Here is a 15,241-nt window from a genome sequence, read left to right on the forward strand (position 1 = left end):
CACTTGAACGACTCTGAACATTCACTCCCTCCACTGACGCACAATGGCAGCTGTCTGTACCGAATATAAAATGCACTGCAGCAACTCCCTTTGACATCACCTTCCAAACCCGTGACCTCTACCCGTCGAAGGGATGGTGGCACAGTGGTAAGCACCGCTGCCTCACAGCGCCAGCAACCCGGGTTCGATTCCAGTTTGAGTCACTGTCTGTATGGAGTTTGCATGTTCTCCCCGTGTCTCCATGGGTTTCCTCCGGGTGCTCTGGTTTCCTCCCATAGTCTGAAAGACATGCTGGTTAGCTGCATTGACCCGAACAGGTGGTGACTAAGGGAATTTCACAGTACCTTCATTGCAGTGTTCATGTAAGCCTACTTGTGACTAATAAATATACTTAATTTTAGAATAAAATGAGGACAGCAGACACATGGGAACACCACCAAGTTTACCTCCAAGCCCCACGCCATCCTGACTTGGAACTATATCGCTGTTCTTTCATAGTCACAGGGTCAAAATCCTGGATCTCTCTTCCTAACAGCACACGGACTGCAGCGGTTCGAGAAAGTGGCACACCACCACCTTTACAAGGGCAATTAGGGATGGGCAATAAATGCTGGCCTAGCCAGTGACGCCCACATCTCATGAATTAATTAAACAAAGAATTGCCCACCTTGGTTCCATGTCCCTCATTCCCCATGAGTAACAAAGTCTTAGTTTTAACATTTTCAACTGATCCCTGCCTCAACAGCTTTAAGGGAAAGAGCTCCAGACCCTCAGTCTGTTTTGGATATAAATATGGAGTGGGGTACAAGAGTAAAGTGGTAACGAAGTTATGGGGAATACAATGCAGGCTAGTCAGTGCAATTTTGGACACTTTTTTTATAGTTGGCTATTTAAACCAGAGACAGGAGTTGTCCAGAGCTGTTACCAATTATGAAAAGCTTTGATTGAGGTGGTACTATTTCTACTCTAACAGCACAGTTAGAATTATAGAATCATTAGAAACCCTACAGTGCAGAAAGAGGCTATTCGGCCCATCGAGTCTGCACCATCAACAATCCAACCCAGGCCCTATCTCTGTAATCCCACATATTTACCCTGTTAGTCTCCCTGGCACTAAGAGCAATTTAGCATGGCCAATCAGGAAAGATTTAATAGAGGCCAGTAAATTTGAAGGGTTTGAAAGAATAAATATGGAAAGATTGCTTCCTCTAGTTGTGAAATCAGTAATGAGGCGATTCTCAATTTAAAGGTCTGAAAGGGAGGATTGCGATCAGAAGGATTTTCTACATTGCAACGGTTGGGTCAGAATCACTTCCATTTTTTTAATTCATTCATTCGTGGGACATGCAGCTATATAAGACCCTCGTCAGACCCCACTTGGAGTACTGTGCTCAGTTCTGGTCGCCTCATTACAGGAAGGATGTGGAAAAGATTGAAAGGGTGCAGAGAAGATTTGCAAGGATGTTGCCTGGATTGAGTGGCATGCCTTATGAGGATGGGCTGAGGGAGCTCGGTCTTTTCTCCTTGGAGAGACGTAGGATGAGAGGAGACCTAATAGAGGTATATAAGATGTTGAGAGGCATAGATCGGGTGGACTCTCAGGCTTTTTCCCAGGGTGGAAATGGCTGCTACGAGAGGACACAGGTTTAAGCTGCTGGGGGTAGGTACAGGGGAAATGTTAGGGGCGAGTTTTTCCACACAGAAGGTGGTGGGCGAGTGGACTCGGCTGCCGTCAGTGGTGGTGGAGGCAAACTCAATAGGGTCTTTTAAGAGACTCCTGGATGAGTACATGGGACTTAATAGGATGGAGGGTTATAGGTAGGCCTAAAAGATAGGGACATGTTCGGCACAACTTGTGGGGCCGAAGGGCCTGTTTTGTGCTGTAGTTTTTCTATGGGTGTCGCTGGCTAGCCAGCATTTATTGCCCATCCCTAGTTGCTTTTGAGAAGGTGGTGGTGAGCTGCCTTCTTGAATCGCTGCAGTCCACGTGCTGTGGGTTGACCCACAATGCTGTTGGGGAGGGAATTTGAGGATTTTGACCCAGCGACTGCGAAGGAACGGCGATCGATTTCCAAGTCAGGATGGTGAGTGGCTTGGAGGGGAACTTGCAGGTGGTGGTGTTCCCATGTATCTGCTGCCCTTGTCCTTCTAGACGGAAGTGGTTGTGGGTTTGGAAGGTGCTGCCCTAAGGATCTTTGGTGAATTACTGCAGTGCATCTCCTGGATAGTACACTGCATTATACACTGCAGAAATTCACCAAAAATCATCTTTTTAGAAAAGTTGGGTTAAATATTTAAAACTGAGTAAAACACAACTTACGGGAGAGAGCAGGTTCATGGAAAGAGCTGGCAAATATGATGGGCCAAATGGTCATCTCCTGAGCTGTACACTTACAGCTGAATAGAGACTCTGTTAAATAGTCTGCAGCACTCACTGTATAAATTCATAGAGCAAGTGAATGATCAGCCCCTGTGAAAGCCCAGAAAGAGTGTGGAGAGTGATGCACTGAGACAGCAGCCTCGACTGTGGAATGAGAAACTTGTGATTTTCTTTGCAGATTGTTTTGGAGAACTATGCTTACCCTGGCGTCCTACTGATTGGCACGGACTCCCATACTCCAAATGGTGGCGGTCTGGGTGGTGTGTGTATCGGAGTTGGAGGAGCCGATGCAGTCGATGTGATGGCAGGGATCCCCTGGGAGCTCAAGTGTCCCAAGGTAAAGTATCTACACTGTTCAAATCTAGTTATCTTGAAGTTCAGTCGCCCAGAACCGCCAGTCTCTGAAAACACAAAGATTACAACAATGACTTGAATCAATGTGGCGCCATTAACATAAAACATCTCGACTCTTCACAAGAGCAGTACACTGCTGCAGCTTCAATAACGCTGAAGTCCATCTGAATTAGGATTCTGTGGTAAGAGAGAATCAAATTGTGTGTCCATCCGTGGCTTCATGGCCTCCCTCTGTGCTGTAAATCTTCTGTGGGTCTCCTGTTTCTATGCACCTCACCACCCATCACCAGAGCCACTCAAATCCCTACTTCTTAATTGGAAGAGACCAGATCAAATAGATTTGTTTAATTGCAAAATTATACTTCCTAAAATAGGCAAGGCTGTTGATTTTATTAATAGCTAAATGACAGATTAGTGGGTAAGTGGATTGTCTGGTGTGCTTCTCAATGATGCAGCAGCTTCCAGTGTTCATCTCTGCTCTAGCCATCTCTGGACAGCCAATGTTGTTCCATTGTTTAAGAAGGGTAGCAGGGATAATCCAGGAAATTCTAGGCCAGCGGTGGGGGGAGATGGGTAGGGAGTCGGGACGGTGGGGAGAGAGAGAGATGGGTATGGAGGGGGAGAGAGAGATACGGGTGGGGAGACGGGTAGGGAGGGGGGGCAGAGGGGGGACGGAGGGTGAGACGGGTGGGGAGTGGGGGCGGAGACGGGTGGGGAGTGGGGGCGGAGACGGGTGGGGAGTGGGGGCGGAGACGGGTGGGGAGTGGGGGCGGAGACGGGTGGGGAGTGGGGGCGGAGACGGGTGGGGAGTGGGGGCGGAGACGGGTGGGGAGTGGGGGGCGGAGACGGGTGGGGAGTGGGGGCGGAGACGGGTGGGGAGTGGGGGCGGAGACGGGTGGGGAGTGGGGGGCGGAGACGGGTGGGGAGTGGGGGCGGAGACGGGTGGGGAGTGGGGGCGGAGACGGGTGGGGAGTGGGGGCGGAGACGGGTGGGGAGTGGGGGCGGAGACGGGTGGGGAGTGGGGGCGGAGACGGGGTGGGGAGTGGGGGCGGAGACGGGTGGGAGTGGGGGCGGAGACGGGTGGGGAGTGGGGGCGGAGACGGGTGGGGAGTGGGGGCGGAGACGGGTGGGGAGTGGGGGCGGAGACGGGTGGGGAGTGGGGGCGGAGACGGGTGGGGAGTGGGGAGACGGGTGGGGAGTGGGGAGACGGGGACGGGGGGGGGACGGGTACGGGGGGGGGGGACGGGTAGGGAGCGGGGACGGGGGGGGGGGGACGGGTAGGGAGGCGGGGACGGGGGGGGGAGGCGGGGACGGGGGGGGAGGCGGGGACGGGGGGGGAGGCGGGGACGGGGGGGGAGGCGGGGACGGGGGGGGAGGCGGGGACGGGGGGGGGGAGACGGGTAGGGAGCGGGGACGGGGGGGGGGGGGAGACGGGTAGGGAGTGGGGACGGGGGGGGGGAGACGGGTAGGGAGTGGGGACGGAGGGGGGGAGACGGGTAGGGAGCGGGGACGGGGGACGGGGGGGGGGGGAGACGGGTAGGGAGCGGGGACGGGGGGGGGGTGGGAGACGGGTAGGGAGCGGGGACGGCGGGGGGGGGTGGGAGACGGGTAGGGAGCGGGGACGGTGGGGGGGGAGACGGGTAGGGAGCGGGGACGGGAGGGGGGAGACGGGTAGGGAGCGGGGACGGGGGGGGGGGGGGGAGACGGGTAGGGAGCGGGGACGGGGGGGGGGGGAGACGGGTAGGGAGCGGGGACGGCGGGGGGGGGGGTGGGAGACGGGTAGGGAGCGGGGACGGTGGGGGGGGAGACGGGTAGGGAGCGGGGGCCGAGTAGGGAGCGGGGACAGGGGGGGGAGATGGGTAGGGAGCAGGGGCCGAGTAGGGGGGGGGGGGGGGGGAGGGAGACGGGTAGGGGGGGGGGGGGAGGACGGGTAGGGGGGGGGGGGGACGGGTAGGGAGCGGGGGGGGGGGAGACGGGTAGGGAGCGGGGGGGGGGAGACGGGTAGGGAGCGGGGGGGGGAGACGGGTAGGGAGCGGGGGGGGGGAGACGGGTAGGGAGCGGGGGGGGGGAGACGGGTAGGGAGCGGGGGGGGGGGAGACGGGTAGGGAGCGGGGGGGGGGGGGGGAGACGGGTAGGGAGCGGGGGGGGGGGGAGACGGGTAGGGAGCGGGGACGGGGGGGGGAGACGGGTAGGGAGCGGGGACGGGGGGGGGAGTGGGGACGGGGGGGGAGATTGGTAGGGAGTGGGGACGGGGGGGAGGGGGAGATGGGTAGGGAGTGGGGACGGGGGGGGGGAGATGGTTAGGGAGTGGGGACGGGGGGCGGGGATGGGTGGGGATGGGTAGGGAGTGGGGATGGGTAGGGAGTGGGGATGGGGGGGGGGAAATGGGTAGGGAGTGGGGATGGGTAGGGAGTGGGGATGGGGGGGGGGAAATGGGTAGGGAGTGGGGATGGGGGGAGATGGGTAGGGAGTGGGGACGGGGGGGGGGAGGATGGGTAGGGAGTGGGGACGGGGGCGGAGAGATGGGTAGGGACGGGGGGGGGGAGAGATGGGTAGGGAGTGGAGACGGGGGAGGGGGGGGAGATGGGTAGGGAGTGGGGACGGGGGGGGGGAGAGATGGGTAGGGAGTGGGGACGGGGGGCGGAGAGATGGGTAGGGACGGGGGGGGGGAAGAGATGGGTAGGGAGTGGAGACGGGGGGGGGGGGGGGGAGATGGGTAGGGAGTGGGGATGGGGGGGGGGGGAGAGGTGGGGGGGGGAGTGGGGACGGGGGGGAGAGATGGGTGGGGGGGGGAGGAGAGATGGGTAGGGAGTGGGGACGGGGGGGGGGGGGGAGAGATGGGTAGGGAGTGGGGACGGGGGGGGGGGGAGAGATGGGTAGGCAGTGGGGACGGGGGGGGACGACCGGGGGGGGGGGGGGGGGGGGGAGAGATGGGTAGGGAGTGGGGACGAGGGGGGGGGAGAGATGGGTAGGGAGTGGGGACGAGGGGGGGGGGAGAGATGGGTAGGGAGGGGGGGGGAGAGATGGGTAGGGAGTGTGGACGAGGGGGGGGAGAGATGGGTAGGGAGTGGGGACGGGGGGGGGAGATGGGTAGGGAGTGGGGACGGGGGGGGGGGAGAGATGGGTAGGGAGTGGGAACGGGGGGCGGAGAGATGGGTAGGGACGGGGGGGGGGGGAGATGGGTAGGGAGTGGGGACGGGGGGGGGGGGAGATGGGTAGGGAGTGGGGACGGGGGGGCGGAGATGGGTAGGGAGTGGGGATGGGTAGGGAGTGGGGATGGGGGGGGGGAAATGGGTAGGGAGTGGGGATGGGGGGGAGATGGGGAGGGAGTGGGGACGGGGGGGGGGAGAGATGGGTAGGGAGTGGGGACGGGGGGCGGAGAGATGGGTAGGGACGGGGGGGGGAGAGATGGGTAGGGAGTGGAGACGGGGGGGGGGGGGGGGGGAGATGGGTAGGGAGTGGGGACGGGGAGGGGGGGGAGAGATGGGTAGGGAGTGGGGACGGGGGGCGGAGAGATGGGTAGGGACGGGGGGGGGGAGAGATGGGTAGGGAGTGGAGACGGGGGGGGGGGGGGGGAGATGGGTAGGGAGTGGGGACGGGGGGGGGCAGAGATGGGTGGGGGGGGGAGGAGAGATGGGTAGGGAGTGGGGACGGGGACGGGGGGGGGAGATGGGTAGGGAGTGGGGACGGGGGGGGGGGGAGTGGGGACGGGGGGGGGGGGAGAGATGGGTAGGGAGTGGGGACGGGGGGGGAGAGATGGGTAGGGAGTGGGGACGGGGGGGGGGAGAGATGGGTAGGGAGTGGGAACGGGGGGCGGAGATGGGTAGGGAGTGGGGACGGGGGGGGGGAGATGGTTAGGGAGTGGGGACGGGGGGGCGGAGATGGGTAGGGAGTGGGGATGGGTAGGGAGTGGGGATTGGGGGGGGGAAATGGGTAGGGAGTGGGGATGGGGGGGGAGATGGGTAGGGAGTGGGGACGGGGGGGGGGAGAGATGGGTAGGGAGTGGGGACGGGGGGCGGAGAGATGGGTAGGGACGGGGGGGGGGAGAGATGGGTAGGGAGTGGAGACGGGGGGGGGGAGATGGGTAGGGAGTGGGGACGGGGGGGGGGGGAGAGATGGTAGGGAGTGGGGACGGGGGGCGGAGAGATGGGTAGGGACGGGGGAGGGGGGGGGAGAGATGGGTAGGGAGTGGAGACGGGGGGGGGGGGAGATGGGTAGGGAGTGGGGACGGGGTGGGGGAGAGATGGGTGGGGGGGGGGGGGGAGAGATGGGTGGGGGGGGGGGGGAGGAGAGATGGGTAGGGAGTGGGGACGGGGGGGGGGGAGATGGGTAGGGAGTGGGGACGGGGGGGGGGGGGAGAGGTGGGGGGGGGAGTGGGGACGGGGGGGGAGATGGGGTGGGGGGGGGGGAGAGATGGGTGGGGGGGGGGGAGAGATGGGTGGGGGGGGGGGAGAGATGGGTGGGGGGGGGGGGGGGGAGAGATGGGTAGGGAGTGGGGACGGGGGGGGGGGGGAGAGATGGGTAGGGAGTGGGGACGGGGGGGGGGGGAGAGATGGGTAGGGAGTGGGGACGGGGACGACGACCGGGGGGGGGGGGGGGGGAGAGATGGGTAGGGACGGGGCGGGGGGGGAGAGATGGGTAGGGAGTGGGGACGAGGGGGGGGGAGAGATGGGTAGGGAGTGGGGACGAGGGGGGGGGAGAGATGGGTAGGGAGTGGGGACGAGGGGGGAGGGAGAGATGGGTAGGGAGTGGGGACGAGGGGGGGGGAGAGATGGGTAGGGAGTGGGGACGAGGGGGGGGGAGAGATGGGTAGGGAGTGGGGACGGGGACGGGAGATGGGTAGGGAGTGGGGACGGGGGGGGGGGAGATGGGTAGGGAGTGGGGACGGGGGGGGGGGAGATGGGTAGGGAGTGGGGACGCGGGGGGGGGAGAGATGGGTAGGGAGTGGGGACGGGGGGCGGAGAGATGGGTAGTGACGGGGGGGGGGGAGAGATGGGTAGGGAGTGGAGACGGGGGGGGGGGGGGAAGATGGGTAGGGAGTGGGGGGGGGGGAGAGGTGGGGTGGGGACGGGGGGGGGAGAGATGGGTGGGGGGGGGGGAGGAGAGATGGGTAGGGAGTGGGGACGGGCGGGGGGGAGAGATGGGTAGGGAGTGGGGACGGGGGGGGGAGAGATGGGTAGGGAGTGGGGACGGGGACGGGAGATGGGTAGGGAGTGGGGACGGGGGGGGGGGAGATGGGTAGGGAGTGGGGACGGGGGGGGGGGGAGATGGGTAGGGAGTGGGGACGGGGGAGGGGGGAGATGGGTAGGGAGTGGGGACGGAGGGGGAGAGAGAGGGACGGGTCGGGAGTGGGGACGGGGGGGGAGAGAGGGACGGGTCGGGAGTGGGGACGGGGGGGGGGGGGAAGCGGGAGACGGGTCGGGAGTGGGGATGGAGGGGGAGAGAGAGAGAGACGGGTATGGAGGGGGAGAGAGAGAGACGGGTATGGAGGGGGAGAGAGAGAGACGGGTATGGAGGGGGAGAGACATGGGTATGGAGGGGGAGAGAGAGAGACGGGAGTGGGGGTGGAGGGCGAGAGAGAGAGATGGGTAGGGAGGGGGGTGGGGGGGGAGAGAGAAAGACGGGTAGGGAGGGGGGGTTGGCGGGGGAGAGAGAGACGGGAATGGAGGGGGGGAGAGAGAGAGACGGGTAGTGAGGGGGGATGGAGGGGGAGAGAGAGATGGGTAGGGATGGGGGGGAGAGGGATGAGTCGGAGGGAGAGAGGTGGAGAATGGGTGGGGGAGAGAATTTGACTGGGTTGGACAGTCTAGCGCTCGGGGGAATATGGTTTAAAAATTAGAGTAAGCAGTCTCACAACACCAGGTTCAAGTCCAACAGGATTATTTGGTAGCAAAAGCCACTAGCTTTCGGAGCGCTGCTCCTTCATCAGGTGAGTGGGAGTTGTGTTCACAAACAGGGTATATAAAGACACAAACTCAATTTACAAAATAATGGTTGGGATGCGAGTCTTTACAGGTAATCAAGTCTCTACAGGTACAGACAATGTGGGTGGAGAGAGGGTTAAGCACAGGTTAAAGAGATGTGTATTGTCTCCAGACAGGACAGTTAGTGAGATTTTGCAAGCCCAGGCATGTCATGGGGGTTACAGATAGTGTGACAAGAACCCAAGATCCCGGTTGAGGCTGTCCTCCTGTATGCGGAACTTGGCTATAAACCTGTTGGACTTTAACTTGGTGTTGTGAGACTTCTTACTGTGTTTACCCCAGTCCAACGCCGGCATCTCCACATTTAAAATTAGAACCAGCCATTTCAGGAATTTAATTGCATGCCATAGGGAGGTTGAAGTTTGGAATTCTTCTCCACAAATGTCAATTTATTCTGGGTCAGTTGTTAATCTTAAATCTGAGATTGATTGATTGGATCTGAAGGTGTGAAAGGACAAAGATGAGTGTACGGAGTTTGGTCACAGATCAACCATGATCTGAGTGGCGGAATGGATTTGAGGAGCCTCCTCCCATTCCTATAAAGGGCTAGAGGAGCAGTGGTAGAATATCACTGGCTCGTTGTGGGATTGATGTCCTGCACTGGTATGTAGGTGGAGCTGAGTTACAATTCAGGATCACTCTGGCGTTTGTGACACCACCTCACAGAAAGGCAGTGCTTTTTGAAGGAAGTGGGGGAAGAAGAAAAGAAACACAGTTCTTCAAGTTGAAGGGAGTCTGTGCTATGTGCAAAAATCCAAGACTGGTTAGAAACCCAGCCCTAAAGATGTGTGGGTCAGGTGGATTGGCCATGCTTAAAAAAAAAAATGCCCCATAGTGTCAGTGTGATTAGCAGGGTAAGTGAGTGGGGTTACTGGGATGGAGACTGGTGGGATTGTTGTTGGTGCAGGCTCGATGGGCCGAATGTTCTCCTACTGTACTGTCGGGATTCTACGATCTTTGAAAGTGGGTCTCTTTCATATTAGCATTGAACAATTGTCTTATGCAGTAATACACAAGCCTTTGGCAAAGATCAAGTGACAAATCAAGCCCAAGATAGGGTGCAATGCTTTACCTTGTCAGCTTGGATCTTGTTTGTCTTGTGGGGGCCATGAATTGGATTCAGTTGGATTTTGAGTTTGTTTTTTGGAGCAAGCAAGGAATGGGTTTGTGTTTTTTTTTTTCCCCCCCCCTCCTCCCCCCTGCCCGGCCCATTCTGAACATTGGCTTTGTAACTTTAATGTGTGAGTGAAAAAAAAAGTACACAAGGATTGGATCACTCTGCTCCTGGCTCTGTTTTTGGTTTCGATGTGGCAATTCTGGAGAAAGCTGGTTTCTTCTCTCGGGCCTCAAAACTCCTTGGAATGTTTTTAAATGAAAGTTATTTGTTTCTTGCTCAGGTTATCGGAGTAAAGCTGACGGGGCAACTGTCGGGCTGGACATCACCCAAAGATGTTATCCTGAAAGTCGCTGGCATTTTGACAGTTAAAGGGGGAACTGGTGCCATAGTAGAATATCATGGACCAGGCGTGGACTCCATATCCTGCACAGGTACACAAGATAGAGCACTATTTCTGTAGTTTGTGGTTATCTTGTTCGCTTAACACTTGAATGGTTCCTGGTGCGAAACCAGGCAGAAACGTTGACTGAAACTTAATCATTTAAATGTGAGGGAAAATTCCATTATCCTAGTTTGTTGTTAAATGTTAACTGAATACATCCAGTCCATCACGCAAACCATCCATTGACTCTGTCTACACTTCCCGCTGCCTCGGAAAAGCAGCCAGCATACTTTAAGGACCCCACGCACCCCGGACATTCTCTCTTCCACCTTCTTCCGTCGGGAAAAAGAGACAGAAGTCTGAGGTCACGTACCAACCGACTCAAGAACAGCTTTTTCCCTGCTGCCATCAGACTTTTGAATGGACTAACCTTGCATTACCTTTCTCTACACCCTAGCTATGACTGTAACACTACATTCTGCACTCTCTCATTTCCTTCTCCCCTATGTTCTCTATGAATGGTATGCTTTGTCCGTACAGTGCAAGAAACGATACTTTTCACTGTAACCCAATACGTGTGACAAATCGAATCATAATCTTGCAGCCATGTGACATTTTCCCTTAGTGAGAGAGAGTGATTGAAGTGGAGCTGTCACTAGACTAGTAATCCAGAGGCCCAGGCTAACGTTCTGTTCACACAGGTTCAAATCCCACCACGGCAGCTGGTGAAATTTAAATTCAATTAATTAAAAAAAAATCTTGAATGTGAAATTAGTGTCAGAGACCGATGGTGATAAAAACCCACTAGTGTCCTTTAGGGAAGGAAATCTGCTGTCCTTACCCGGTCTGGCCGACATGTGACTCCAGAGCCACAGCAATGTTAAATGCCTTCTGAAATAGCCGAACAAGACATTTAATTAATGGGCAATAGATTGCTGGCCTTGCCAGTGACACCCACATCCCATGAAAGAATAAAGAATTGAAAGTGTAATGCAAGGGGCAAATATAGTATATTTACAATATTGCATCTTTCTGCTTTCCTTCCTGCCTTTAAAACTAAAGTTTAATTAGTTTACTAATTAGCCCTAGTTTAATTTGTTTTCTGTCCCAACCTTTTTAAACCTTGCACTATTTTGCTTTTGTGTTGATGAGGGAAGACTAATTTATTTTCTTCCTTCATGGGTTGTGGATGTTGTTAGCAAGGTGGGCATTGCTGCCCATCCCTAATTGCCCTCGCTCGGCCATTTCAGAGGGCAGTTAAGAATCAACCACGTTGCTGTGGCTCTGGAGTCACATGTAGGGCCAGACCAGGTAAGGACGGCAGATTTCCGTCCCTAAAGGACATTAGTGAACCAGATGGGTTTTTACAACAATTGATGATAGTTTCATGGTCACCATTACTGAGACTCGCTTTCAATTCCAGATTTATTTGTCGAATTTAAATCCACCAGCTGCCGTGGTGGGATTTGAACCCAAGTCCCCTCAGCATTAGCCCGAGGACCTGGATTGCTAGCCCAATGACTTTACGTCAATGCTATTGTCTCCATAATTACTCTTGGCATCGTTAAGAGGCAAAAATCAGCCAGAGATGCCATTGCTCATCAGAATTCATTGGTTCCCTGCTGAAATTCGGTACATGTGTGGTGATGGGTTTGATGTGTTATAATATTCCCTCACAATCCATTTGACAGCTAACACTCCGTTATACGTGTATAATGACCACTTGAGTGAAGTACCAGAGGCTGACTGGCTGTGGGTACATACTCCAGCGAGGGAGTAATTCTTTCAGGGGACAAATGGAAGAAAATGAATGAGGGGGGAAAGCTGATTTGGTGCCTGCAATTTCATATACATTGAGAAAGGCAAGGCAGCTCTGCTAAGAGAAGGTGAGGAGGACATAATGGATGTCAAGTCTCCATAGCTTCTCAGGCACCTTTTGAGTGATCAGTTGAAGAGCAGAGGTGTTCAGTAAAGGCACCACACTCTGTAGCTTTAATCTATACTGACCAGCTTTCAATTGCCTAAAATTTTATAGCAAAGGCAATGGCGTGTGGAATTGAGAGATGGGTAGAGGTTTAGGGCATGAGGACACTTCTTGGACTGGCAAGGTGTAGTGTATGATATTCCACATGATTGGTGTTGGGACCGTACCTATTTAAGATATACATACCTGAGAATTCAAGGCATAATACCCAACATTTCCTAATCACAAATTGGAAGTATGACCAATTATGTTGAGGGTTTTGATGTTTGCGGAAGGATATCGATACACAAGTACCCTGGGCAGATAGATGGCAAATGCAGTTGTGTGCAAATGTGTGTGTACTGGATGTTGGAAATGTTAGGGTGCATATAGAAATGGAACAGAAGCCATGTAGATATACTTGGATGTTAACAGGGACAAGCGGTCATAGTGATTTGATTGCTCCTTCTGTTGGAACTCCAGAACCCGAAAGGTGAACTGTTCGAAGCCTTCCAAGATTATGAAGGGCTCTGGTGAAATGAGGAGCAATAGCTGGTTTCCATTGATTATTGAGATGGAGGTGAGGGAGATCAATTTCAGATGATCGAGAGTATAAATGGTTTGAAGGAGTTTTTAGAGAGAGTTTCTGTACATGGTGGAAGGTTGGAACGTGGAATTGTGTTCTGTAAGTCATTGATGAAGCAAAGCCTAAATCAACTCTTAAACAGCTATTATCAAGGCAGATAACAATGGGATAAATGGCCAGATAGTTTGATTCCAGTTGTGGTTGAAGAAGACTAGGAGAGGCTCGCTGCTCTTTGAATAGTCAGCTGCATCTCGAATCAGCGGAACAGTCATACAGGACCTCCCGTTAGCACATTATCCAATGAATAGCAGCAGTGCCATTGCAGCTCTCCCTCAGGAGCACACTGGAACGTTGACCAATATTATTGGACTCAAAACTATTCACTTCTGAATAAGTGGCATGTAAACTGATAAAATACGGATGCTGGGCCCTGTTTAATTCTAATAATATCCTTCCTCTCCCAATAACTGCTGTATTTTATTTACAAGAAGATGTTGGTGGAGCTAAGACGTTAACTGAGCAAACGTGGGAATGTCCACTTTGAACCTCTTTCCCTTTCCAGGCATGGGTACTATCTGTAACATGGGTGCCGAGATTGGTGCGACCACTTCAGTTTTCCCCTACAATTTCAGGATGAAGACATACTTGGACAAGACTGGCAGAAAAGGTGGGTCCAACGAGGATAAGTAACTTAATTTCAATTTAACATCACTTCCACGGGTGCATGATAAAGTTCTGCATGAAAAGCTTATTAGTTAAACTCAAAGATGTGGGACCCCAGGATGAGGCCGATGTATGATTAGGAAGTGGCTGAAGGATTTAAAGTTTGTTTATTAGTGTCACAAGTAGGCTTACATTAACACTGCAACAAAGTTACTGTGAAAATCCCCTAGTCGCCACACTCCAGCGCCTGCTTGGGTACACTGAGGGAGAATTCAGCACGGCCAATACACCTAACCAGCACGTCTTTCGGAGGAAGCCGGAACACCCGGAGGAAGCCCACATAGACACGGGGAGAACGTGCAAACTCCACACAGACTGATCCAAACCGGGAATTGGTCCCAGGTCCCTGGCGTTGAGGCAGCAGTGCTAATCACTGTGCCACCATGCTGTCTTCCAGATAGGGGACATATTAAACTGATAATATCTGTAGGGTGTAGGAAGCAATGGATGCAACACAGTACCACCCCATGCAGATGTGAGTGTATCATTGTTGGAACCATTAATTGCATCAGAAATCAAATGTACGAAGGTTGTGTGCAGGGTATATCAAACTGGGAGGTTCGGTACTGTACTGTAACATAGAGGGATGTGTGTGCAGGTCCACAGTGCCCTAAAGGTGGCAGCACAGGTAGCCAAGGTGATTAAGAAAGTATATGGCATGCTTGCCTTCATCAGCTGGGGCATTGAGTACAAGAGTTGGGAAATCATGTTGCAGCTATATAAAACCTTGGTTAGGCTGCATTTGGAGTATTGCGTGCAGTTCTGGTCGCCACACTACCAGAAAGACATGGAGAGAGTGTAAAGAAGGTTCACCAGGATGTTGCCTGGTCTCTAGGGCATTGGCTATGAGAGGTTGGATAAACTAGGATTGTTTCTACTAGAAAGATGGAGGCTGATGGGAGACCTGATAGAGGGCTACAAAATTGAGAGGCACAGATAGGGTGGATAGTCAGAGGCTTTTTCCCAGGGTGGAAGTGTCAATTGCAAGGGGGCACAGGTTCAAGGTGAGGGGAAAGTTTTTCACGCAGGGAGTGGTGGGTGCCTGGAACGCGCTGCCAGAGGAGGTGGTGGAAGCAGGCACATTCGCAACATTTAAGAGGCATCTGGATGGGTCCATGAATAGGGAGGGAATAGAGGGATACGGACTGAGTAAGGGCAGAAGGTTTTTTAGTTTAGTTAGGGCATCTTGATCGGCATGGGTTTGGAGGGCCGAAGGGCCTGTTCCTGTGCTGTACCGTTCTTTGTTCTTTAGTGCATTTGGTGAGGTTATAATCTGCAGGTTGTATCAAACTGGGAGGTTCGGTACAGTGGTGAAGGCAGCCCAGAAATTGGAGAGTTACTTGGATCAAATAGGCATGTGAGCAGAACGAAGTTAGGCTAACTTTTAATCGAGGTGCATATTCACTACTGCATATAGAATGGAAAAAGTGAGCAACACACACACTCCATCAATCGAATAAAAGCAACATATTGCTGGTAATCTGCTCCATGAGCCATAGAAACGTAGAAACATAGAAAAACTACAGCACAAACAGGCCCTTCGGCCCCACAAGTTGTGCCGAACATATCCCTACCTTTTAGGCCTACCTATAACCCTCCATCCTATTAAGTCCCAGGTACTCATCCAGGAGTCTCTTAAAAGACCCTATTGAGTTTGCCTCCACCACCACTGATGGCAGCTGATTCCACTCGCCCACCACCCTCTGTGTGAAAAACTTACCCCTAACATCTCCCCTGTACCTACCCCCCCAG

At 55.1% G+C, this 15,241-nt stretch overlaps 1 protein-coding gene across 1 annotated transcript in view; it reads left to right on the forward strand.

Annotated features, from left to right (window-relative positions):
- The window catches only part of aco2 (aconitase 2, mitochondrial), a 66,239-nt gene that overhangs the window by 15,007 nt on the left and 35,991 nt on the right, over positions 1–15,241 (forward strand). Inside the window, exons 5-7 of the mRNA XM_078237624.1 lie at positions 2,559–2,717; positions 10,116–10,266; positions 13,329–13,433. Coding sequence (XP_078093750.1) covers positions 2,559–2,717; positions 10,116–10,266; positions 13,329–13,433 — 415 coding nt within the window. The remainder of the gene's footprint in view (positions 1–2,558; positions 2,718–10,115; positions 10,267–13,328; positions 13,434–15,241) is intronic.

The sequence above is a fragment of the Mustelus asterias genome, chromosome 21 (genome assembly GCF_964213995.1).
Source record: "Mustelus asterias chromosome 21, sMusAst1.hap1.1, whole genome shotgun sequence".
NCBI lineage: Eukaryota > Metazoa > Chordata > Chondrichthyes > Carcharhiniformes > Triakidae > Mustelus > Mustelus asterias.